This window comes from Bolinopsis microptera, chromosome 8 (genome assembly GCF_026151205.1).
Source record: "Bolinopsis microptera isolate Bmic1 chromosome 8, MBARI_Bmic_1.0, whole genome shotgun sequence".
NCBI classification, from domain to species: Eukaryota; Metazoa; Ctenophora; class Tentaculata; order Lobata; family Bolinopsidae; genus Bolinopsis; species Bolinopsis microptera.
Window position 1 is genome coordinate 9,105,749 of NC_087079.1, and position 22,046 is coordinate 9,127,794.

At 36.4% G+C, this 22,046-nt stretch overlaps 5 protein-coding genes across 7 annotated transcripts in view; 2 read left to right on the top strand and 3 right to left on the bottom strand.

The window, feature by feature from the left end:
• LOC134819252 (TBC1 domain family member 9-like) overlaps nt 1–7,151 on the bottom strand; it is a 32,348-nt gene extending 25,197 nt beyond the window's left edge. The window contains exons 1-5 of one of the 2 annotated variants that reach the window (XM_063829075.1): nt 7,027–7,151; nt 6,755–6,863; nt 6,182–6,236; nt 5,884–5,961; nt 2,920–3,000 (exon numbers count right to left, since the gene is read on the bottom strand). In XM_063829075.1, coding sequence (XP_063685145.1) covers nt 2,920–3,000; nt 5,884–5,961; nt 6,182–6,236; nt 6,755–6,863; nt 7,027–7,070 — 367 coding nt within the window. In that variant the 5' untranslated portion in view covers nt 7,071–7,151. Of the gene's footprint in view, nt 1–2,919; nt 3,001–4,723; nt 4,923–5,883; nt 5,962–6,181; nt 6,237–6,754; nt 6,864–7,026 lie in introns of those variants that run through there. The other variant, XM_063829077.1, reaches the window with a different exon arrangement.
• Nucleotides 1–14,361, bottom strand: part of LOC134819584 (SRSF protein kinase 3-like) — an 88,731-nt gene extending 74,370 nt beyond the window's left edge. The window contains exon 1 of the mRNA XM_063829597.1: nt 14,331–14,361. The gene's annotated coding sequence lies outside the window, so the exon portion shown is untranslated. The remainder of the gene's footprint in view (nt 1–14,330) is intronic.
• Nucleotides 1–22,046, bottom strand: part of LOC134819580 (uncharacterized) — a 776,807-nt gene that overhangs the window by 143,920 nt on the left and 610,841 nt on the right. The window lies entirely within an intron of this gene.
• LOC134819610 (ubiquitin-conjugating enzyme E2 H-like) overlaps nt 1–22,046 on the top strand; it is a 58,941-nt gene that overhangs the window by 32,370 nt on the left and 4,525 nt on the right. The gene's annotated exons all lie outside the window — the stretch shown is intronic.
• On the top strand, nt 19,073–21,414 carry LOC134819582 (zinc finger protein 773-like). Its single transcript, XM_063829593.1, has one exon. It carries the CDS (start codon nt 19,110–19,112, stop codon nt 21,342–21,344), a length of 2,235 nt encoding a protein of 744 aa, XP_063685663.1. The 5' UTR covers nt 19,073–19,109; the 3' UTR covers nt 21,345–21,414.

Sequence of the window (22,046 nt, forward strand, 5' to 3'; positions counted from 1 at the left end):
ACGCTCTTAAAACATCTGAACTGGAAGATGTTGCGCCCTTATAACATCTGAACTGGAAGTCATTATTTTGGAATGACAGGGAACTGCTGGTGGCATCTTGAGAATTCATATTAGTCTAGCAATTATATTCCTTGACAGAATCTGTCAGATGGAAAAGGTAATATCTTAGTAATATCATTTCCCAACCCTCAAATCAATTACAAGATCGAATCTGTGATGATTGATAAATCTATGCTGGGAATGTTTTAATCGAGTGTCCGATTTAATAACTCTCTGACTCACTCTGTGATGTAAGAACTGGTAGTGGTGATATGCCCACTGACAGAAATGGAGAAATTTAGAAATAAGGTTCATAGCCAAATTCATTGAGAAATGTTTTTCATCAAAGTTGGAATTTTACCACGATTTAAAAGGCTGATTGATTTGGCTAAAAGAAGTTGGCTGGCACTGAATATCTAAAACTGAATATGGTTCTTTAGGCCTATTTCAATGGAACTAGACTGAAAATCGCTCATGTTTGGACCAAAGTCCTTGCCAGGGGTTTAGAAATTAGAGACAATCTCCCTTTACTGCAAATTTTTCGCAATAATTCAAAATTTAAAAATATACCCGAAAAATGCTTACTTTTTAGTTGATTGGTCAAGCACTGAGCCCAATTTAGCTAACATTTGATAAAAGCATGTTAGAAACTTCTCCGTAGATGCAAACATATACCTTCAAATTCTTATTTTTTGAGTTAAATCGAATCGCAAATGTGAGCGTATTTATGCGATGGTGGCTCTAAATAATCATTTTACCCTTGAACTGCTCTGAAGCCGACACTAAACAGATGGTTTAGCGAAGACTACTTCTATTAATTGCATACGCTAGTCACAACTATAAATAAAATGACACAATCTCTTAATATCTTAAACAGCATTGGCAAAGCCACCAGAACAACAAAGTAGAAGGTAATGTAGTACTCAGCTGCCAGCCAGGGATTTTTATTAGTAGTGTTGCTGGAGGTGTGGCGAATCTAGAGCCATGTGTTGCAACTCTAGTACTAAGTAACTAGGCCAGGGACATGTGCACTGTGCAGTATTAAGTCCTGTCACCTCAAAAAAGCGGGTAATTGAGGATCTGACGCCGCTTATAGAATATATCCTCCTAATATATCCATCAAAAACGGAGGAGTGCTTCACTGGAGGCTACTATTTAACGTCATGACTGTCAGGCTGAAATTAAATCGTCGGCACTGACGTCACTCTCTTAGAGGAAATAAACTTTACTTTCAGTTACATGAGAAGAGGTATTGGTCAAATTATTAAATACAACGGTCACCAGATATATTGAAAATATTGCTCTCTTCTTTTGTACCCGATTCATTGGGCCAATTTCCCGGTTTGCCTCTTTGTTTAAGGTCATGTCACATGGCTCAAAATTTACTTTCGTTAAGGGAATTTAAGTTTATTTATGTCTATAGTACCATCATAATAATAAAATGCATTTCGAAGTCAAATTTGAGCCTGATTCTCTAATACTTTAAGACTGAAATTGCCATGTTGCAAACGGGCTCTTTGTGAGCCTATCCTAAGGTTGGTAAAATTATAAAGATGTAACAAATTAAAATGTAAAGGCTAAGTTTACTTAGCACATCTTTTAATTTGTCATAACAGAATTGATTAAATAAACTCACCATAAATTAAATCAATGCTGAGTTCGTACAATTTCCAGATATCCTTGAGAACCATCGAAAAAACTACTGGCGATATATTTACATAAATAAACTACAATGTATATAATTCCATGAGAATAATTGATTTCAAAAATCGAAGACGTTCAAGCAATATGAAAATCATCTGCTAATTAGATAATAGATTCAATGTTCAGGAACATATTATACTGATATAGTTCGAAGATCATCTAAAAATACTGAATTGCCACTAGTTGAACGCTTATATATAGTGCCGCCGAATTGGTCCGGGACTGGTGGTGGTAGAGCGAGCATGCAAGCGAAGCCAGGGAGCGGGGACCAATAACAAACTAGAGAAACTAGAGAGACGGGGAAAATAAGACGTCAACTTGGCGCGGCGGAGAAATGAGGATTTATTAGCTCGTACCACTTCCAATTCCATATTGGTATGGCTCGTATTATCAAATTACAGCGGTAGTGGTACCATGTCAAATTATATCAATTCTTCTCTGCAGCATTTCTCTAACGTCATAAGTGGTAGACATCATCTCAGTTCATTTGCTTCCAGTTCAGGCTCGAATTTACCTACCGACGAGGGATAGTAAACTGCTTCTAATGTTCGGAATTAACCATGAATAAAACGTCGTTAAGCTGCTTAAATTGTTGTTTACTGAAGCATGGAGAGTAGAGAATGGTCCGTCTGGTTAAGGTCTAATTGATTGGTAGTCTGATGGTGAATAGTGTCAGTAATTTTACTCTTTTTCGTGTTAGAATTAAGGAAATTTCATTTTTCATAGAGCTAAAAATGTAAACGTGAGATTATTATAGCTTTATAAAATATAAATTACATATCAAAACTTCTAGAACTATGTGCTGTCAAATTTTATGACACAAGGCAAAAGATCGGTTAAGGTATGAACACTACAGACTTGTGTTTATAATGCAGAGTAAATGCTCGAGCTACGCCCTTGTAATTATAGTAAAATACTACCAGTAGTAAAATACTATTAGTTAAATATGTTATCACATTGGTAGGATGATGTACAGTAACGACCATAAAACAGCTGCTTCTTTAGAAAATCAGGGTCCATAAAAAGCAAAAGTCGAAACTTTACATTACGTCACAAAGGCTGCACTAAGTGAGTAAAGAGAAATTCGTAGAATGTAGATGGTATTACAACACAATTGATTATCTAATTAATCATTATACGTATATAATAATATTATATTAATGTTTAAACATTTACCCTGGGGTTGGTGTTGGGCGAGAAGACTCTCAATCTTAGCCCGAGCAAACTCTGCTGTGTCGTGAGGATCTTCTATAGTTTCTGAAATTAGAATAGAAGAGTGAGGAGTACGATTTCCGGTAAGGTTAACTATAAAAGGTTCAAATTGTATGTGGCGTGTTATGTCCGGATATGGGGTGTAATATCCGGATAGGGGGTGTAATATCCGGATAGGGGGTGTAATATCCGGATAGGGGGTGTTATATCCGGATAGGGGGTGTTATGTCCGGATAGGGGGTGTAATATCCGGATAGGGGTGTTATAACCGGATAGGGGGTGTAATATCCGGATAGGAGGTGTTATATCCGGATAGGGGGTGTAATATCCGGATAGGGGGTGTAATATCCGGATACGGGGTGTTATATCCGGATAGGGGGTGTTATATCCGGATAGGGGGTGTTATGTCCGAATAGGGGGTGTTATATCCGGATAGGGGGTGTTATATCCGGATAGGGGGTGTTATGTCCGGATAGGAGGTGTTATATCCGGATAGGGGGTGTAATATCCGGATAGGGGGTGTAATATCCGGATAGGGGGTGTTATATCCGGATAGGGGGTGTTATATCCGGATAGGGGGTGTTATGTCCGGATAGGGGGTGTTATGTCCGGATAGGGGGTGTTATATCCGGATAGGGGGTGTTATATCCGGATAGGGGGTGTTATGTCCGGATAGGGGGTGTTATGTCCGGATATGGGGTGTAATATCCGGATAGTGTGTGGTACAAGACGTGTAAAAAATTTCCGGGACATGATTTGCTGCATCTTCTGTAGCACCTTTAAAATGCTCCATACTATAATATATTAATATATTATATAATGGCGTGAATTTTATGAAAAGTATGTAATATGTAATATGTATCGATATAGGGCTATATAATTTGACTTTATCGTAGGAATAAGTTTGTGATTTAAGGAACTTTATTTATTGTAAAGTGAAGGAATAGAGTATTTACTTAGTAAGGTTTGGGGTGTCATCCCATTCCAGTTCCCACTATGGAATTACAGACAGTTGATGTAAATGGAAAAAGAATAATAAACGTAAATAAAAGCAAAAAGTGTATGCTGTGAAATCACACCCTGACTGTCTAAATTCCTGCTCGTCTTATCTAAACTTGTAAACGTTTTACATTCCCAAACCACATTAAACACGCACGTGAAACATGATATTATCAAACAGCCTGCAAGTAAGCAGTTGCTCCATGTTGTGTGTTAACTGTCTCACTGTAACCTAATGCCACGTACAGGTCACAAGCTGTATGTACCTTTCTCATGAGATTTAAATGTGAGGCCAGGTAGTTAGCTGTTTTGGCAGCTGTTAACTATATTTCTTTTTTGTTGAAAACTTTCAATTATTATCATCAATGTTATACAGGACACAATGTAATGAAACAAGGACTGAGATAACTTGAAAATGCTTTGTCACGTGACAGATGATGACAATCAGCATTCAGGGGACATCAATGCACCCACATAATTAGAGGACTAATGACTAATCGGGCAATAAAATTGAGCCCCAAGAAATACACTTAATTGGCTAGCCGGGCAATTGATTTGAGATCGCATTCCAGACGTAGTTATGTAAAGTATGCAGACATCTAGAACAAAGGTTTTAATTAATTATGTTTATAATAGAGTAGTAGGGACCTTTATAAAGAATGTCGTTAAATATCCTCAAAAGTATCTTGATCTATAGCCACCATTTACCAAGTTACCAAGTTACCAAGTTACCAAGTTACTAAATCACCAAGTTACCAGGTGAACAAACCTTGTCTCGTTCCATTGCGCGAGGGAGAAGACTTCCTTTTGAAGAAGATGATGAAGATAAAGGAGAAGCAACTGAAGCATGTTTCACACACACACAACACAATACTCCCAATACTTCTCATGCAACCTTCAGCAAGCAGTGCTCATAACATGGTTAATTTATACTCTTCATCTGGGGTTTAACTCACTGCCTATCAATATGTGGGTATCAGGCAATAGAAAGCAATACAAAGCGAATAAGGAGATGTAACGAGAATAGAGTCTCCTCCAAACAAAACAGTTGAACAAATGTAACAGGATTGTGTTACTGATGTTGTACTATAAGTTACACAGATGTGTGGTGTATTAACCATCATATCAGACATTATAATAGATTAATGTTCAAACCAAGCCCACAGATGGAGTTAACAAGGCAACTACATTGTCCAATAACAACTCGGTAATAGCATCACGTGACCGTAATTGTGAAGAGCAGATGTTCACATATTACATATATATTACGGTCAGAAAGTGACTGAGCACCGCCCTTCTATTGTACATTCTGTTGTTAAAGAGGACTGTCAGTAGCTCGGTAATTATCTTCTGTTCAATGGAGTAAGAAATATAAATATAAGATATGTTATCATAACAAGTGTAAATTTCAAAAACTTTTGAAGGACAAATTAAGAAAATTAAGAATTAAACGCATGATTGGACGAGTTGCAGTTTAACAACAAACAGTTCAAAAAGATAAAGAATAATTGTTAAGGTCGACAAGACAATATCATGTGTAGTTTGGTAATTATGTAGGCGACATGACCATTATATCATATGGGTAGTTGTTTGTGCAGACTAAATAAAGGGGTCTCACGAAGTGTTAAAATATGATAATATTAACACTATATTATTATAACGTAACAGTGTACAACTGAAAGGTAAAATATTATTACCTCCCCAGACCCCACTAATTAGCGTGGACATTAGACAATAACCCGACACAAAATACAAAGGATCTGGCCCATGTCCTTGTTATATGAGGGACCCTATGTGAGCTCGAGTTAACCCCGAATCCTTGGATCGAGTAGAAGTAGGGTCAAGAGGGTGAACATAACTATTGAAGTGTAATAGCTCCAATTACACAATCAGTCAGATAATTGATTGTTTTTGTTCTCTAAAACTTACCCAGAACGGGAATCAGGTTTCTTGTTAACCATATCCAGTCTTTGTGTATTTCTTCTCGGTTTCTTCCACATGATATCTCTGAGGAATGTTTTTGTTTTAAATCGGATTTAAGCTGATGATTAAGATATTCTTTAAAAAATCCAGTTTTGCAGCTAGGACCGCTGAAAGTTTCTATGATTGTTATATCAGCTTCAAAGTTAATTAGGATACGAATTTGCACGTTTCCGAAAAAAAAGTTAAATCAACACACAAAAATATAGCTTTGTTAGTTAATTTAGCAAATAATATTATTACTTACGATAACTGCCTTCGTCTGACACAGATACTTGCAGGAGGATACGAAACAGAAAAGGCTGAAATTAAACTGGTTCAAATAAGGGTTAGGGACGTTACTACTACTAGCAGGAACCCGTCTTACTATAAAGTGGTGTCAAGACTCAAGAGACTAAAATAATTATTACCTATTTAATTCGCGTTTTTGACACCACTTGGGGGTCCAAATTTTGGGCACTAAAATTCTTATTCCTTGGCCAATTTTTTATTTTTTCATACTGATTTGAAGGCCATTAAAGCATTTGACCCAGTCAAAAAAGTTTCAGTTGTATATCTTTTACGGTTTTTGAGGAAAGTCCCGTTAAAGTTGATGCCATGGTGTCAGTAAAATGGCACGGAACCATATATATCGTCTCGCTTTATATATAGTAAGATATTACCTCAATAGTAGGTCATATCAATGTATCAATATCATGAATAAAAATTAGGTGTTAAAAATAATATATTAAAAATTGTGAATTTCTTAGAATCATTGGGACATCAAATTCACAACAAATTCACTATTACCAAGTTACATTTTCAGATTGATGTAATTTACCTTGCTGTCCAGAACATTGTCAAGTGTTCCTAAAACTTTTGAGGTGATGCCTCCAGTTTCACTTTTTCTTATTTGCAGTATAAAGTACGGGTTTATTTGTTCTGTTGACCTGAAAACATATAAATGTTATCGTATATTCAATATTGGTATGTAATGTGAAATTGAATATTCAATATTGGTATGTACTGTGAAATTGAAACAGAATTATAGCAATGATTGCCAATGATGACAAATGTGAGATATTATCATAGTTTTAAAGAAGAATTGCATACCATAGTGCATTTGACAGGCCCACTAATTGAGGCTTCAACCACATTTCATTCCATCTTTTCAAAATAGTGACCTTTTTCGTGTCATAGTTTTCTGTTTCTCTTAAAAGCCTACATAAGGATGTTATATATTATAGGAAACAGCATATAGAAATCAAAAAAAATTTAAAAGGTTACCTCCTAAGGTTAAAACGTTAAGAAGTTCAGAAGAGCAATTGTTGAGTATGATGATGATGAAAATCTTTTAAAAATAACTGGCTACAATGCACATTTTAATAACAATAAACAGTAGATCAAAAACTTGTATTTCCAACAGACAAATTTTTTTGAAACACACCTAACAAATTCTACCCTGCTAACAAGCTATTAAAAGCATTAAAAATGTTAATGTAACAAGTCTCTTGACGTTTCAAAATGAAACTTAGGTTGAAGATGCAGTTACAAAAGGCCACTGGTTCTGAATGGTTACTGAAACAAACTTTTTCCAAAATAAAAGTTTTAAAGCAGTCCATATCACGGGTCTGTATTGCCCGATTTAAGTTATACAAAAGCCAGCGGATGGCTAGCGGGAGCCTAACGGAGATGCACTAAAATGCAGCATTTATACCTAGCGGATGGCTAGCGGAGTATAGCGAACACCGCGCGCAAACTAGTGGAGAATATTACTAGCTTCATTAACACATAATCCGCTAGTTTCCGATAGCTATCCGATATTGCCGCTAAGTTCCCTAGTTTTTCTGTAACTTAAATCTGCAAACTCGGCTATATACGGACCCGTGATATATGCTTTTCTGTGAACTAAACAGCTCAAATAAAAAAACTCATTCCCTTGTTAAATTACAACAATATTTAATTTAAAGGTGTTTGTTTTCAAAAAAACATAGTCCAATAACACGTTACTACACTTCAATGTACTTGGTATTTCATCCTTTATCATAGTAGTAGCAAAGTTAGCAAAATTAAATGCTATATTAAATCCTTATCTTTTCGAAAGATTAATCTTACGCTTAAGATTTAGCCCCTTACTTTCTACAATTTCAACACACAAACTTATAAACATATCGTCCCTTTAACAGTTCAGTATGATGGAGCCCTGCTCAGCTGCTAAGTCGACAATGGACCTTCCACTATTACACAGAGTGACGATGCATTCAGTTTGACACTGTAGATTCCTATTATATACTAGCTCACAGCTTGAAAGTAGGTACAGACCTGTTTGCTCATCACTAAAGTCATGGTTTTAGTGTCTAAATACAGTATCAATCATGTAAATCTACTGTAAATCTGCTGCTACCATTAAAACATCGATACTACTGTATTTAGTGGTTTAAAAATTGCTTCAAGTTAGTAGTGTAATGAATAATTATGGGAGCTGAACATCCGGAGTACACTTTGATGAAAGAAAAATTATATCAGATATCAGATATCAGCTTTCCGCGACCCAAATTTCACTGGTTTAACTGAATTTTTTGAATGACCATCTAACAAGGTCACTATTGATCAGTGGCGTAATGTTGTATGTTGGTGCCCCCTCTTTTCTCTAGAATTGGACAAATTAGGTGACTTTAGAGGATACAGTGGTGAAATCTCTAAGTGTGTCTGCCTTTTCTTTAACCGAAATTTAACCCTTTTGACCAACGTGTTACCACTGACCAATCAGTAAGGTCAGTGTTGTTATTGAAAGGTAGTACAGAATCATATCAAGTCATACAGGTACTAGGTCATATACAGCAAAGCCCTGGGATAAGATTGTTAGTCATAAAGGCAACTTACCAATCTTACCCCTTTTCAAACTACAAACAGAGTTGGCTAACACACTTAAAAACCAACAAGTATTATTGTGAAAATATGACAGTATTTGCGTTAGCGCTCGATTTTCATACTACGGTGTAACTTCATGTAGAAAATATGCGCGGCGCGCCCAAAATTTTGTTTTCATTAAAACATGTTGACTCATATCTTGTAGGTTTACAACCTACCAGGACGCGCGCCGAGTTGGACTCGTCGACGGTCCAATATATGGAACAGATATTTTACGAGTATCACCCGTTAACTCATATCTCACACATTTAAATTATTTCACATATTTTAATTAGTACTTATGACAAAACAAACAAAACTTTTTCACGATATAGACTTAAAGTACCAAAAATGAAGTACGCGCAAAATACCTAAATTTTGATTACATTTTTTAGATTTTTAATTTAAAGAATTTTGAAATTTTTTTTTTTTTTTTAATTCAGAATAAAACAAATATTCAGAATAAAACAAATATTATATTCAAATCTCTTTATTCAACAATATTAAATCATTATAAAACCTAATTTGTGGCTTGATCGTTATGTTAGGGCTATTCTGTTAGCTGATGCTGACAGGCACTGCATGGGGCAGAGACTTAGGACCATTACGCTGGAGGCTTACAATGACCCTTTTTGAACCCCATGGCAGTGCTAGTTTTATTATGGTACAAATTGTAAATCGAAGTTATGAAAACGATCAAGTCACTCCTGTTTTACACTATCAACAGCTACTTAAAACAACCTAGATTGTACAACTCACTTTGAAGATTAAACTGTTAAGTGATGAGTGATTGGGCTCATTAAACATTTTAGTAGCGGAGACATGCGGATCAGCTTCTTGAGGTTCTAATAGTTCATTCAGACAAGAAGTTTTATTTTTTCAAATTTAGTCGTTCAAGCTGCCTGAGTTCAGAAAGTTTGCCAAAGGGGCCCAGGTATTCTTGTCACCTTTACCCTGAGACGAGAGAATGACTTTTTTTACCTTTGATTTGAATACACCATGAGTGATTTCAAGGTCGTTCAGTGCCAACATCTGACGGAATGAATTCCAAAGGCAACTAGATTTGTAAACGAAACTGTTTGAGGGCATGGTTGTTATAAGAAGAGTTTCTTTGCCGGGTCTTTTAGACAAACAGAAAAGTTCAAATAGTGCAATTGGTGTTCGATATTTAAAGACTTTAAAAAGTTCATTGCAGCAGTGATACGCGTATAAATTATGCAATGTCATGAGTGATTGACGGGCAAAAATTGGCTTGGTGTGCTCTCTCTCAAAGAATTTGCTAGTAAGTTTCTGTTCACTGATAGGTCTAGTCCTAGCACATGTCATAAATTTATCAAGGTATGCTTTTTTGTCACCAAACATGATACGAACACACTTTTTCTGGGCTACAAATAGTGGTTGAAGTTTATTATTACTTGCACCTCCCCAAACGGTAATGCCATAAGATAGGTGACTTTCAAAAAGTGTGTGGTACAGGTCCTTATGGATAGATGATGGAATTTTATCCTTAATCATGTATAGCCTCCCAGAACAGGACGAGAGTTTTCTAACTAGTTTGTCTCTATAGGGATTGAAAGTTAGGCCTTCGTCGACAATTACTCCCAGGAATTTCGTTTCCTGCACCTTTGAGAGAGGTAGGCCGTTGAGGTAAAGTCTATTTTCAATTAATAAAGATTGATCATCAAGTTTTCTTTTAGCTGTATTGAATTCTATGTAGCAACTTTTCTTGGCGTTAACATGTAATTTATTAGCCAATGTGTACTCGTGGACTGATCGTAGGACCCTATTTGCATTATTGTAGGCCTCTGCTCTAGTTTTGGCAACTACAAATATGTTTGTATCATCAGCAAATAGGACATAGCTAGTGTTATCGAGTTGAGAGTTTGTTAAGTCATTTATGTATATTAAAAACAGGAGAGGCCCAAGGCAGCTCCCCTGTGGAACGCCATAGAGAACAGGAAGTCTGTCTGATACTTCGCCCAGGACGGACACACACTGATCTCTGTCCGACAAGTAACTTTCCAGTAACTTAAGTGGCACTCCTCTAATCCCATATATTTCAAGTTTCTCAAGCAAAATTGTGTGGTCTATTGTGTCAAAGGCCTTGCTTAGATCAATAAAAATTCCTAGAACATGAAGACCTTGCTTTAGGGCCTTTTGGATGTGAAAAACTGAGTAGTTAAGTGCATGTGATGTTGAGTGACTCTTTCGGAATCCGAATTGACTGTCGTGAAGGATTCCTTGACTAACCAAGAAGCTGTAAAGACGTTTGTATATTATCTTTTCAAAAATTTTACCAAAAATTGGAAGTGTGGAAACAGGCCTGTAGTTCTCAATCAGTTCTTCGTTATCTTTTTTGTATATTGGGGTTATTTTGCCAAGCTTCAGAACTGACGGAAATATCCCTTGAGATATTAGGCGATTAAATTGAACAACAAGAGTTGGGCTAAGAATACCCGATAGTTTTTTGATTACTCTTATGGGAAAGTCGCTAGCTTTCCCACTCTTCAAGTTGGCTATAATCTCAGAAATTTCATCTTCACTACAGTCATGGAAGTAAATTGAATCGAGAGTTTTTGGTGGCATGAATTCGAGGAAAGAGGGAAGAGGTTCTAAAAGAAGGCCATTATGAGTGTTTTCATTCATTTTTGAGGCAATAGAGGCAAAGTACTCATTAAATTTGTTGGCTATCACCCGTCTTTCAACAACACGGACTCCATCTACCATAAATTGGGGTTTGATGGTTTTTTTCCTTTTCCCTCTTATCTCATTTATTACTTCCCACATCTTTTTAGAACTATCAGAATTTTCAAGAATTTTGTTACAGTTATAGGTATCTTTTTGGTTTTTTATTATCTTTTTAAGACAGCGTCTGTAATCACGAAAAATTTTGTGGAGTTTCAGATCTCCAACTGGCTTGAAGTCAGGGAGCGTTTTTGAGTTCACCCAGTTATCATACAGCTGACCTTTCTTTTCAATTGCTTCAATTATGCTGTCGGATATCCAGGGATTACTTATAGGATTTCGTTTGGTGAGTTTGGGTTTGTCGAGTTTACAACATGAGTCAATAGCTGAGCTAAAAATTTCAAAAAATTCGTCAAATTCAATTGGATTTTCATTGTTTGTTAGTATGCATTTCTTAGATAGCAAGTGTTTTGTTAGTAGTTCAACATTTCGGTTTGAGAAATCATAGCTTTGCAATTGCTTAGGCTTAGGGGAAGTTTTCCTAGAAGTTAAATGACTGATGTCAAAGAAAGCAAAGATTGGTTTATGATGGGAAGAAGTGTCTTCAATAACTCCAGAGAGGGTTACCAAGTCAATCTCATCAGTAAAAATGTTGTCAATGCAGGAGCTTTGGCCTACATTTACTGAGTGAGTGGGACGAGATATAAGAGGAAAGTAACCATAAGAGAGCATAGTGTTCTCGAAATTCTGAACCTGTTTTTTATTTTTCTGATTTTTAAGCAAATCGTAGTTGAAATCTCCAAGAGTTATAGTTTTTGCATTTTTTGGAAATTTGGACATTAATTGTGTGTATTCTTCATCAAATTTGACTGAGTCTCCGTTTGGAGATCTGTACAACACCCCAACATTGAGTTTGCTATCTCCATGGTTGATAGTTACATATAGGGTTTCTAAATTTGGTGTGATTGTGCAAAGTTGGTCATTAATTGTTGCATTTAGGGAATCATGAATATACAAGCACACGCCTGAGCCTTTAGCTTTGCCTTGGAGTTTATCTCCGTAAAAGTGTGAATATCCATCAAGTGCATAAACATCACAGTTCTCAGCATCTGTATTTGTTTCCGCTAAAGCTAGAATAGAAAATTTCGTTTTTTGAGTGGCAAGTTCCGAGAGGAATAAGTCGAAATTCGATTTATTACCATCAATGTTGTAAAATAAAGTTTTTAAGCCAGAGTTTTCAGGGGTGTGCTGGTGTAAGGATTTCAATCTATAATAGCTGCATTTGTCCAAGATAGAGGAGGCAGTCTGAAGACTTCCAATAGCCTCAGACCAATTTTCGGAGTAAAATTTGTCATTCTCGCTATCCTTGAAGAGATCCTCATTTGTGGTACAAAGGTCCTTAAACGGGTTGTAAATTAAGTTTTCTCTTTTTGAGCAAACTTTACAGAGAAGTATGGAATCAGTCAGCTTGAATTCAGATGTTTTGAAACAAATTTTGTGGATAATATTTTGGCAACTTTGGCACTCAAGAAATCTTTGGCCAATATTAATGTTTTTGCTACAGCATCCGCATTTCTCCTTAGTTGAGTTAAACTTAAACATTTATATCAGACTGCATCTGGCGGTCCTCCTCTTAGTGTGTTGCTGTACAATCTACTACCTACTAACTTGTTATGATCCTTGGATGTAAAAATACAGTTCTTAATTAACTTGACTAGTGCACCAACGCCCTTGCCATTAATATGAAGAATATCATTCACATCAGACTTAGCTAGACTGTTCTTAAGCAGGTTGGTGCTTTTATCTAGAAATGTCAAAAAGCTATCAACAATTAGAACTTTAAGATTAGATTGACTGAGATCGTTGTACAAATACTGGTTAAAAACATTAACTTTTCGATTGATCTTATGCGACCTTGTTGGCAGCACAGGACAGATTATCAGTTTAGTGGTGATATTCCTGGTGATACTCCCGTGCGGTTGAGAAGGGATACTTGCAGAAGGCTTCGGTTCTCTGAACTTGTCGGTGTGGTAGCTAATGTTGAGTTAACATTCTTCTGGTCACCTTCACTCCTGGATCTACTCCGTGTGGTGCTACCCTGGGATTTGCCGTACATTGGACTCCGGATTTCAGGCATCTTGAACTTCGGGCTATTCAGGCTGAGCTTCTTCTTGTTGTTTTCTGTTTGCTTATTAACCATTATCAGTAGAGGCGGGGGCAGCCGGTGGACCGTTCAGGGTGGTGTCCCGTCAGACAGGCCTCAGGACCTGGGAGAGAGAAGAGTAGTATAGAGTATAACAATGAGCAACGTGAATAAGAATGTGAGATATTATAGATATATAGAAATAATTATAATAAGAATCCATAGACTGACACACTGACATACCAACGTAGACAGGAATGATATGAAAGTGAGATGATATGGTTGATGATGTGAGGGATGGTATGGAGGATGTTGTGGAAAGTGAGGGCTGGCAAGCACAAATAGCAAAGCCGAAAGAGTGTTAATTATTCAATATCAAATCTGGGTATATTTCAATAAGACAGATAAGATACAATTCGCATACTTTCAACACTACTATTTTAATGATGGCCGGAGGGAGCACCATGAATAAACTATGCTGTGAGCCCTCCAGGTGTGGTGACTGTGATGACTGTGAGGATGAGTGAAGTGTGTTTACATAACAACAGCACAACAAGTACTCAACTCTCAAGCAGGGCCATCAGCAAGTCTTCTGTTTCACCACCCCTGCAGGTTCCACACAGGCTACCCCATTGCCAACGAGTTTAGAGATTCATGGTCATTGTGCATTCATGGTACATCCTCAAATTATTTGTTATATAGTAGTGTTGAAAGTATTAAAAAAATAAATTAACTTAATACAATTTTGCGCGGCTGTGTTAAAATTTAAGATCTTGCTATATTTTCATTTCTCAAACGGTAAACACAAAAACTTGAGTGTTAATGTTCCCAGGTAAAATCATGAATAGTTGATAGTGCATGGCTGTAAATTGTTTTATTTAGCGGGTAGACATCTGTTATCATTTTGACCAGATCCAGTAACGAATACAAATGATAAATAGGTTGTATCACGTTGCGACCCCCACGGTCGTTTCACTATCGTCCTGACGATACAGGGGGAGCCGCGCACTTCGTGCGCGGCGGGTCATACAACGTATGACAATAAATATAAAATAGGATAGTGAAAAAATCTTTTGCATAGCGCACTGATTGCAATATTAAGAATACTAGTAAATGGCTTGTTTGTAAAGTGATTACAATTTAATTCACAGTATATTGAACAACTCCTTTTACATTTAATTATCGATAATTAAATGTAAAAGGAGTTAAATAAAAGCAGTATTAGATCTAATACTGCTTTTATTTAACGGGTGATACTCGTAATAAATATCTTGTAGGTTTACAACCTACCAGGACGCGCGCCGAGTTGGACTCGTCGACGGTTCCAATATATGGAACAGATATTTTACGAGTATCACCCGTTAACTCATATCTCACACATTTAAATTATTTCACATATTTTAATTAGTACTTATGACAAAACAAACAAAACTTTTTCACGATATAGACTTAAAGTACCAAAAATGAAGTATACGCGCAAAATACCTAAATTTTGATTACATTTTTTAGATTTTTAATTTAAAGAATTTTGAAATAATAAATTAACTTAATACAATTTTGCGCGGCTGTGTTAAAATTTAAGATCTTGCTATATTTTCATTTCTCAAACGGTAAACACAAAAACTTGAGTGTTAATGTTCCCAGGTAAAATCATGAATAGTTGATAGTGCATGGCTGTAAATTGTTTTATTTAGCGGGTAGACATCTGTTATCATTTTGACCAGATCCAGTAACGAATACAAATGATAAATAGGTTGTATCACGTTGCGACCCCCACGGTCGTTTCACTATCGTCCTGACGATACAGGGGGAGCCGCGCACTTCGTGCGCGGCGGATCATACAACGTATGACAATAAATATGAAATAGGATAGTGAAAAAATCTTTTGCATAGCGCACTGATTGCAATATTAAGAATACTAGTAAATGGCTTGTTTGTAAAGTGATTACAATTTAATTCACAGTATATTGAACAACTCCTTTTACATTTAATTATCGATAATTAAATGTAAAAGGAGTTAAATAAAAGCAGTATTAGATCTAATACTGCTTTTATTTAACGGGTGATACTCGTAATAAATATCTTGTAGGTTTACAACCTACCAGGACGCGCGCCGAGTTGGACTCGTCGACACTCGACGGTTCCAATATATGGAACAGATATTTTACGAGTATCACCCGTTAACTCATATCTCACACATTTAAATTATTTCACATATTTTAATTAGTACTTATGACAAAACAAACAAAACTTTTTCACGATATAGACTTAAAGTACCAAAAATGAAGTACGCGCAAAATACCTAAATTTTGATTACATTTTTTAGATTTTTAATTTAAAGAATTTTGAAATAATAAATTAACTTAATACAATTTTGCGCGGCTTGTTAAAATTTAAGATCTTGCTATATTTTCATTTCTCAAACGGTAAACACAAAAACTTGAGTGTTAATGTTCCCAGGTAAAATCATGAATAGTTGATAGTGCATGGCTGTAAATTGTTTTATTTAGCGGGTAGACATCTGTTATCATTTTGACCAGATACAGTAACAAGTAACGAATACAAATGATAAATAGGTTGTATCACGTTGCGACCGGACCCCCACGGTCGTTTCACTATCGTCCTGACGATACAGGGGGAGCCGTGCGCGGCGGATCATACAACGTATGACAATAAATATGAAATAGGATAGTGAAAAAATCTTTTGCATATCGCACTGATTGCAATATTCAGAATACTAGTAAATGGCTTGTTTGTAAAGTGATTACAATTTAATTCACAGTATATTGAACAACTCCTTTTACATTTAATTATCTAATACTGCTTTTATTTAACGGGTGATACTCGTAATAAATATTTTGTAGGTTTACAACCTACCAGGACGCGCGCGCGCGCCGAGTTGGACTCGTCGACGGTCCAATATATGGAACAGATATTTTACGAGTATCACCCGTTAATAAATATCTGTTCCATATATTGGCGCGCGTCCTGGTAGGTTGTAAACCTACAATGCTTTTATCCATATATTATGAACAATGAAATTGAAAAGTGTTTGGCAATACTTGATCATTACATATAAAATTTTAACTTGTGCTTTTTTGGAATGTTTCTAATGAAGTTTTGGTAAGAATTGAGGAAGCCAGTTATGTCAGTTATAAAGAAAAAACTTGTCATACGTTGTATGACCCGCCGCGCACGAAGTGCGCGGCTCCCCCTGTAGCGTCGAAGACGCTACACTATAGTGAAGCGACCGTGGGGGTCACCACGTGATACAAAGAAAAACATAACAATTATCTTTGGTTCCATCCTTATGTGGCAAAGACAAAAGAAGCGTTTTATAAATATTTATTCCACTGGGAAGTTTTTAAAATAGGATAATGTTTTTGATGAAATTGTTTTTAAATATTGTATTTGATAATTAATTAATGTTGGTGGGGAAATATTTATTATATATTTTTTCACACAGTGCGATGATAGTTTGTAGACATGTGTGATGATGTGATGTCATAAATTTTACTTTACTTTACTTTACTTTGTATTTTGTAGCCAAATGTCAGCAGAATACGACAGAGAGTGGATAATTAAAATACATAAGGCATTTGTAAGGGGCTTCATACAAACACTGAATATTGCAGAGTTGAATTTAATTAAATTTTACCTTCGTTTTGAAATCTTTAGAACGACGGTAATTTCTCTCCGGGGCTATACAGAGGGCCGAGAAAGAACTTTGTCAATATAGACAGTTTAGATTTAAACTTTGAGCCGCAAGGCCAAGGTTGATTTTCAAAATATCGAGTTTTTGAAGGGTTATTTTTATATAGGGTCATTGTGGCATTATGTGTATACTGTTTGAAACATTTTATATAAATTTTACCAGCTTGAGATAATGCATCGGATCATTTATGATGTGTATATTATGGATTAGGTAGTTTGTATTTGATTTGAAATGATTTTATGTCCCCATATGTAGAGAATAAAGGATATTCTAAGAAAGTTTTTTTTTCCGCTTCAAAGTTTTTTTTCTTGCTCTTGCTTTACCTTTTGACCGAAGCTTTTAAAAATGATTGTGGTGTTGTACTCGAAAATGATAGGCCAAATTGTTTAGTATGACTAGTTTTTGTAATCTGTACATGGCAAGTTCTATCAACCTCTGAAAGTAATCTTATTCTGGTTGAGACTGTTTTTAAAACAATATACACATAATATAGCAATGACCCTATATAAAATTCTGTAAAAATGGTACAAATTTAGAAACTGAGGTAAAAATAAAAATAAAACCCTTTGTAATAATATATATAAAAACCACTAAATCACATCAAAACAAAAAGTAGTTTAGACCCCCATCCAACTAGAGCACTCCATGACCTTTTAGGGTTTAAGAGTGTTGATCAGGTTAAGGTCCAAATCACTTATTGCCGTGGGTGGAAGGGTTCTGGTACCTCTGTACCCCCTGATAGAGATTATACAGGTTCTGAGTAGATCAAAACGCAGTCTGCGTCTGACAAATGACATCACATCACAATACCGTTGGCCTTTCTTTAGGCTGATCTTTTAATCCCCATGTTGCTAAAAACGTTCTATTAACTTATATAGTAGCGGAAAGTCCTTGTACCTAGCATTCTAGTTTGCTTGATTAGGATTTGATTTGATTTTATTTTTTTCAGACAGTTTTGTCGGAATTTGTCTAAAATTTGAGATTTTTGACGTCCATGTTATAAAATCTTTGAAAACGATACCAGGGTAGCCCTCAAGATATATCTGTCCAGGTCTGATTATGACAGGGTACCAATCAGTGGCGTAACAAAGGGCCCCGCTGACCCCACTGTGGGGGTGGCGCAATCTTAGGGGGCACAAAATCGTCGTTTGAATGTGGGACAATTTTGAAAATCTTAACTGAGGTACTAGCAAAACTGCGCCAACAGGCAACGTTACGCCACTGGTACCAATTGATTTGAGAAGGATCAATTTGTACTACAGGAGCAATTTGTGATCCGATGTGAACTTATTTAATACAATTTTAAGAACAAGTGATATTCACATGTTCTAATGTGTTGTATCATGTAATATAATGCAAAGGCAGCGAGAATTTAACTCAATATTCATAAGTTTAATACTAGTATTACATTGCTTAGTATATTCGTGTGATTACCAAAAATTTCATATCTATAGATTAGAGATTATCCATCCACCCATTTTGACCAATTTTGGACTGATTAAACAAAAACTACCACAAATCCCGATTTACTGCAGGTTTTTGTTTTCCCCAAAGTCTGCAGTGAATTGGAGTCTCACTGTATTGTGTTGATGAACTATTGGATAATATTATTGTTTAGAGTGTTATTGCACATTCATTTTTACTGAGATTTCTTTATAATGGCTTAAATCCAGTTTTTGTATTAACTTAACAAAACAATGTTTAGAAATGCCCCAGTTCAAAGACAACTCATAATCTGCAAGCATGAGTAGGACTCCAGGTATAGTGGCATCTTCCACACCTGTTTATGTTGAAGCTGTTCTGGAAGATGGAAGGATCATGATCATACCAGCTCAAGCTATTCCTACCTCATCTGTTCCTCAACAGAATGGCCAACCTATTCAGATACAGAATGCAGTTGTTTCACAAGTGCAGAGCACCAACATATCTGTTCCTGTAACTTCAGCTGTATCTACACAGTTAAGTAGATCTTTTCATGTTCGTGAGCAGCAAAATAATCCTAATTCAATACAGTTGCAACCCCTTGATAGACAATGTACCAGCAATAGAGCCTCAGTTCAGGTGTCTCGCCATCAAGAGGCACCCAAGCAAGAAGACCTCTATGGAACACTCTCTAATCAACATGTTCCCTCCAATATCGATATAACTAATATAGTTCAGTCTATTCATATTGAACCTTCAAATGAAAAAGGCCCCCAAGGTGAAGATCAATCATTGCATCGGACTACTTGTATGATGAATTGTGGAAATGACCGAAACAGTAAAGGTAGTGCAAGACTTGTCACTGATGATAGGTGTGGACATATTGTGTGTTTAAACTGTCTCATGAAGTCTCCTAATTGCTGCCCTATCTGTGATAATGGTCATGATCATGTTTTGAATAGAAACTCAGTGATAACAAATAAAAAAGAGCAAAATGAATGCTCTACCTGCGGCAAAACCTTTAAAAGACCTTCAGACCTATTGAGACACCGCAGAATTTGTCATGGTGACAATGACGGAGCATTTTCTTGTCCAGTTTGCAACAAAAAATTCACCAGGGCTTTTGATCTCAAAAGACACACCATCACCCATAATACTGAGAAAAAGTATGAATGTGGAAAATGTGGGGCAAAATTTAATAGAACTGAGAATATGAAAAGACATTTACAAGCTCATTCAGGAGAAAAACCTTTCCAATGTCCAGAGTGCAAAAAAGAATTTGGTCAACAAGAAAATTTGAATAGACATATTCTAAGTCACACAGGAGATTTTCAGCGATATAAGTGCAACAAGTGTGATAAGGACTTTACAAGACTAGCAAGTCTCAGAAGACATGAACACCGGCACAATGGTGATTGGCCTTACACTTGCCATGACTGTGACCCACCTCGTGGATTTTCTGAACCTGGACTTTTTAGAAAGCACAGACTAACACATAAGGGAATAAAGCCATATGTTTGTAATGCTTGCAACAAAGGTTTCAACAATCCTAAAGCTTATAGAAATCATAGGCGTATTCACACCGGAGAGCGTCCTTATGTTTGTAAAGTGTGTGAGGTTGCATTTTCTCAGTGGGGTCACCTCAAACGTCACAAGAAAGTTCACGAAAAGCAAGATGCCAAAGCTGCAGGATGTTATATAAGACGCCCTCAGGGATACCCTCGCAGGCAAGCTGATCCTTACAAGCCTAAATTACCATTATCAGCTTACTTCCTGTGGTTTATGGACGCTAGAGAGAGGATTTTAAAAGCAAATCCTCATCTGAATATGCCTGAGCTAGCAAAAGCTGGTGGTCGTCTATGGAAAACTATAAATCAGGAAGAGAGAAAATTTTATGAGAAGAAGGCTATTTCGGAAAGAGAGCGTTACAGAAAGCAGTTAGAAGAATACACAAGGAAGCGTAGACAAACCTTCAAGCCTGCGAATGTTAATGGTGTTTTGTCAAAGTCTGACATGTGTGTCGGAACAGATACAGAATTTGATCCAAATTCTAAAGAAACCCACTCATCTCCTCTAGTTGCCCCTGAGAATCAGGGTAAAACAAACTCTAGTGGTGGGTTTGATGGAAATCTTTTAGAATCTGCAGGGCGAAGTGTGGGTTTGCTTCCTGATGCTTACTCCGGAGAGGTGGTCCAGCTTGACTCTGCAAACACCTTCAATCACTTCCATTCTACCAGTTCAACCTTCTCACGAGTACCTGCTAGAACTTATCAAGACTTTTCTGAGTCCAGACACTCTGTGACTGATGCAGCTATGCCAGCTAGAACTGTCCCTACCAACGTAACTCTCACCACACTTTCCAGCAACTCCCATGGTCCCAGACCAAGCGTATCCCATGAAGCTCACTCTGGTATGACTGCGCCCCATTTCAATACTTTTAACAGATACCAGTCTGGCGAGGATTTTGTAGTTGCTGATTATCCGTTCACCAATTCTCCAACTCACATTTTAGACTTCAGCAACAGAGTCGAGGGTTCCGCTGCAGAAGCCACGTGATAGTGTAGTGATAATTGTGATGCTGGTTTATTCTTTCATCAGGTACCTTGTGTGAATTAGTGTGTGTAAATGGTAGAGTAAAGAGATGTATTCTGAGTTCTGACTCTTAGGATATATGATTTTATATTGACTCAATTTGATGTGATTTACTTACACGTTTTTACTTCAGATAAGTTATATAATGTTGATTTTTTAATGCTTGGATGAGTTCTGAGGGGTGCGAATTTTATAAAAAATTGAATTTTCTTCGTTATTATAATTTTGTTGGGTTATGGGTTTATGATATGACGCTTTATTAACACTCTATTTTCTATCCTTCTAACAATGAACCTTGCCCAATATATGTATAAATTCTGCTATTAGTAATTTAGTAAAGTAATAATTATTTATGTAGCTTCTATTAGAATGGAGCTTATGATACAATAATTGCACGTGTAATATAAACGTATGCTAGAGGTATGTGGAATGTGGATCATGTACTGATTCTACTCTGTAGAGTTGTTAGAATTTAAAATGAAAGTAGAACCAAAATCAAATTTTACAGTATCTGTAATTCTTTGGCAGGGAGCCACCTGTCAGGGGTTACAAATAACCCTATCATCCAAACGTCATCCTTTACTTCTTTCATCACATGATGTTGTTGTTGCCCGGACGGTGTCGGTAATTCTAAAGTTCTAACGACTAATTTACAAAAAATTTGAA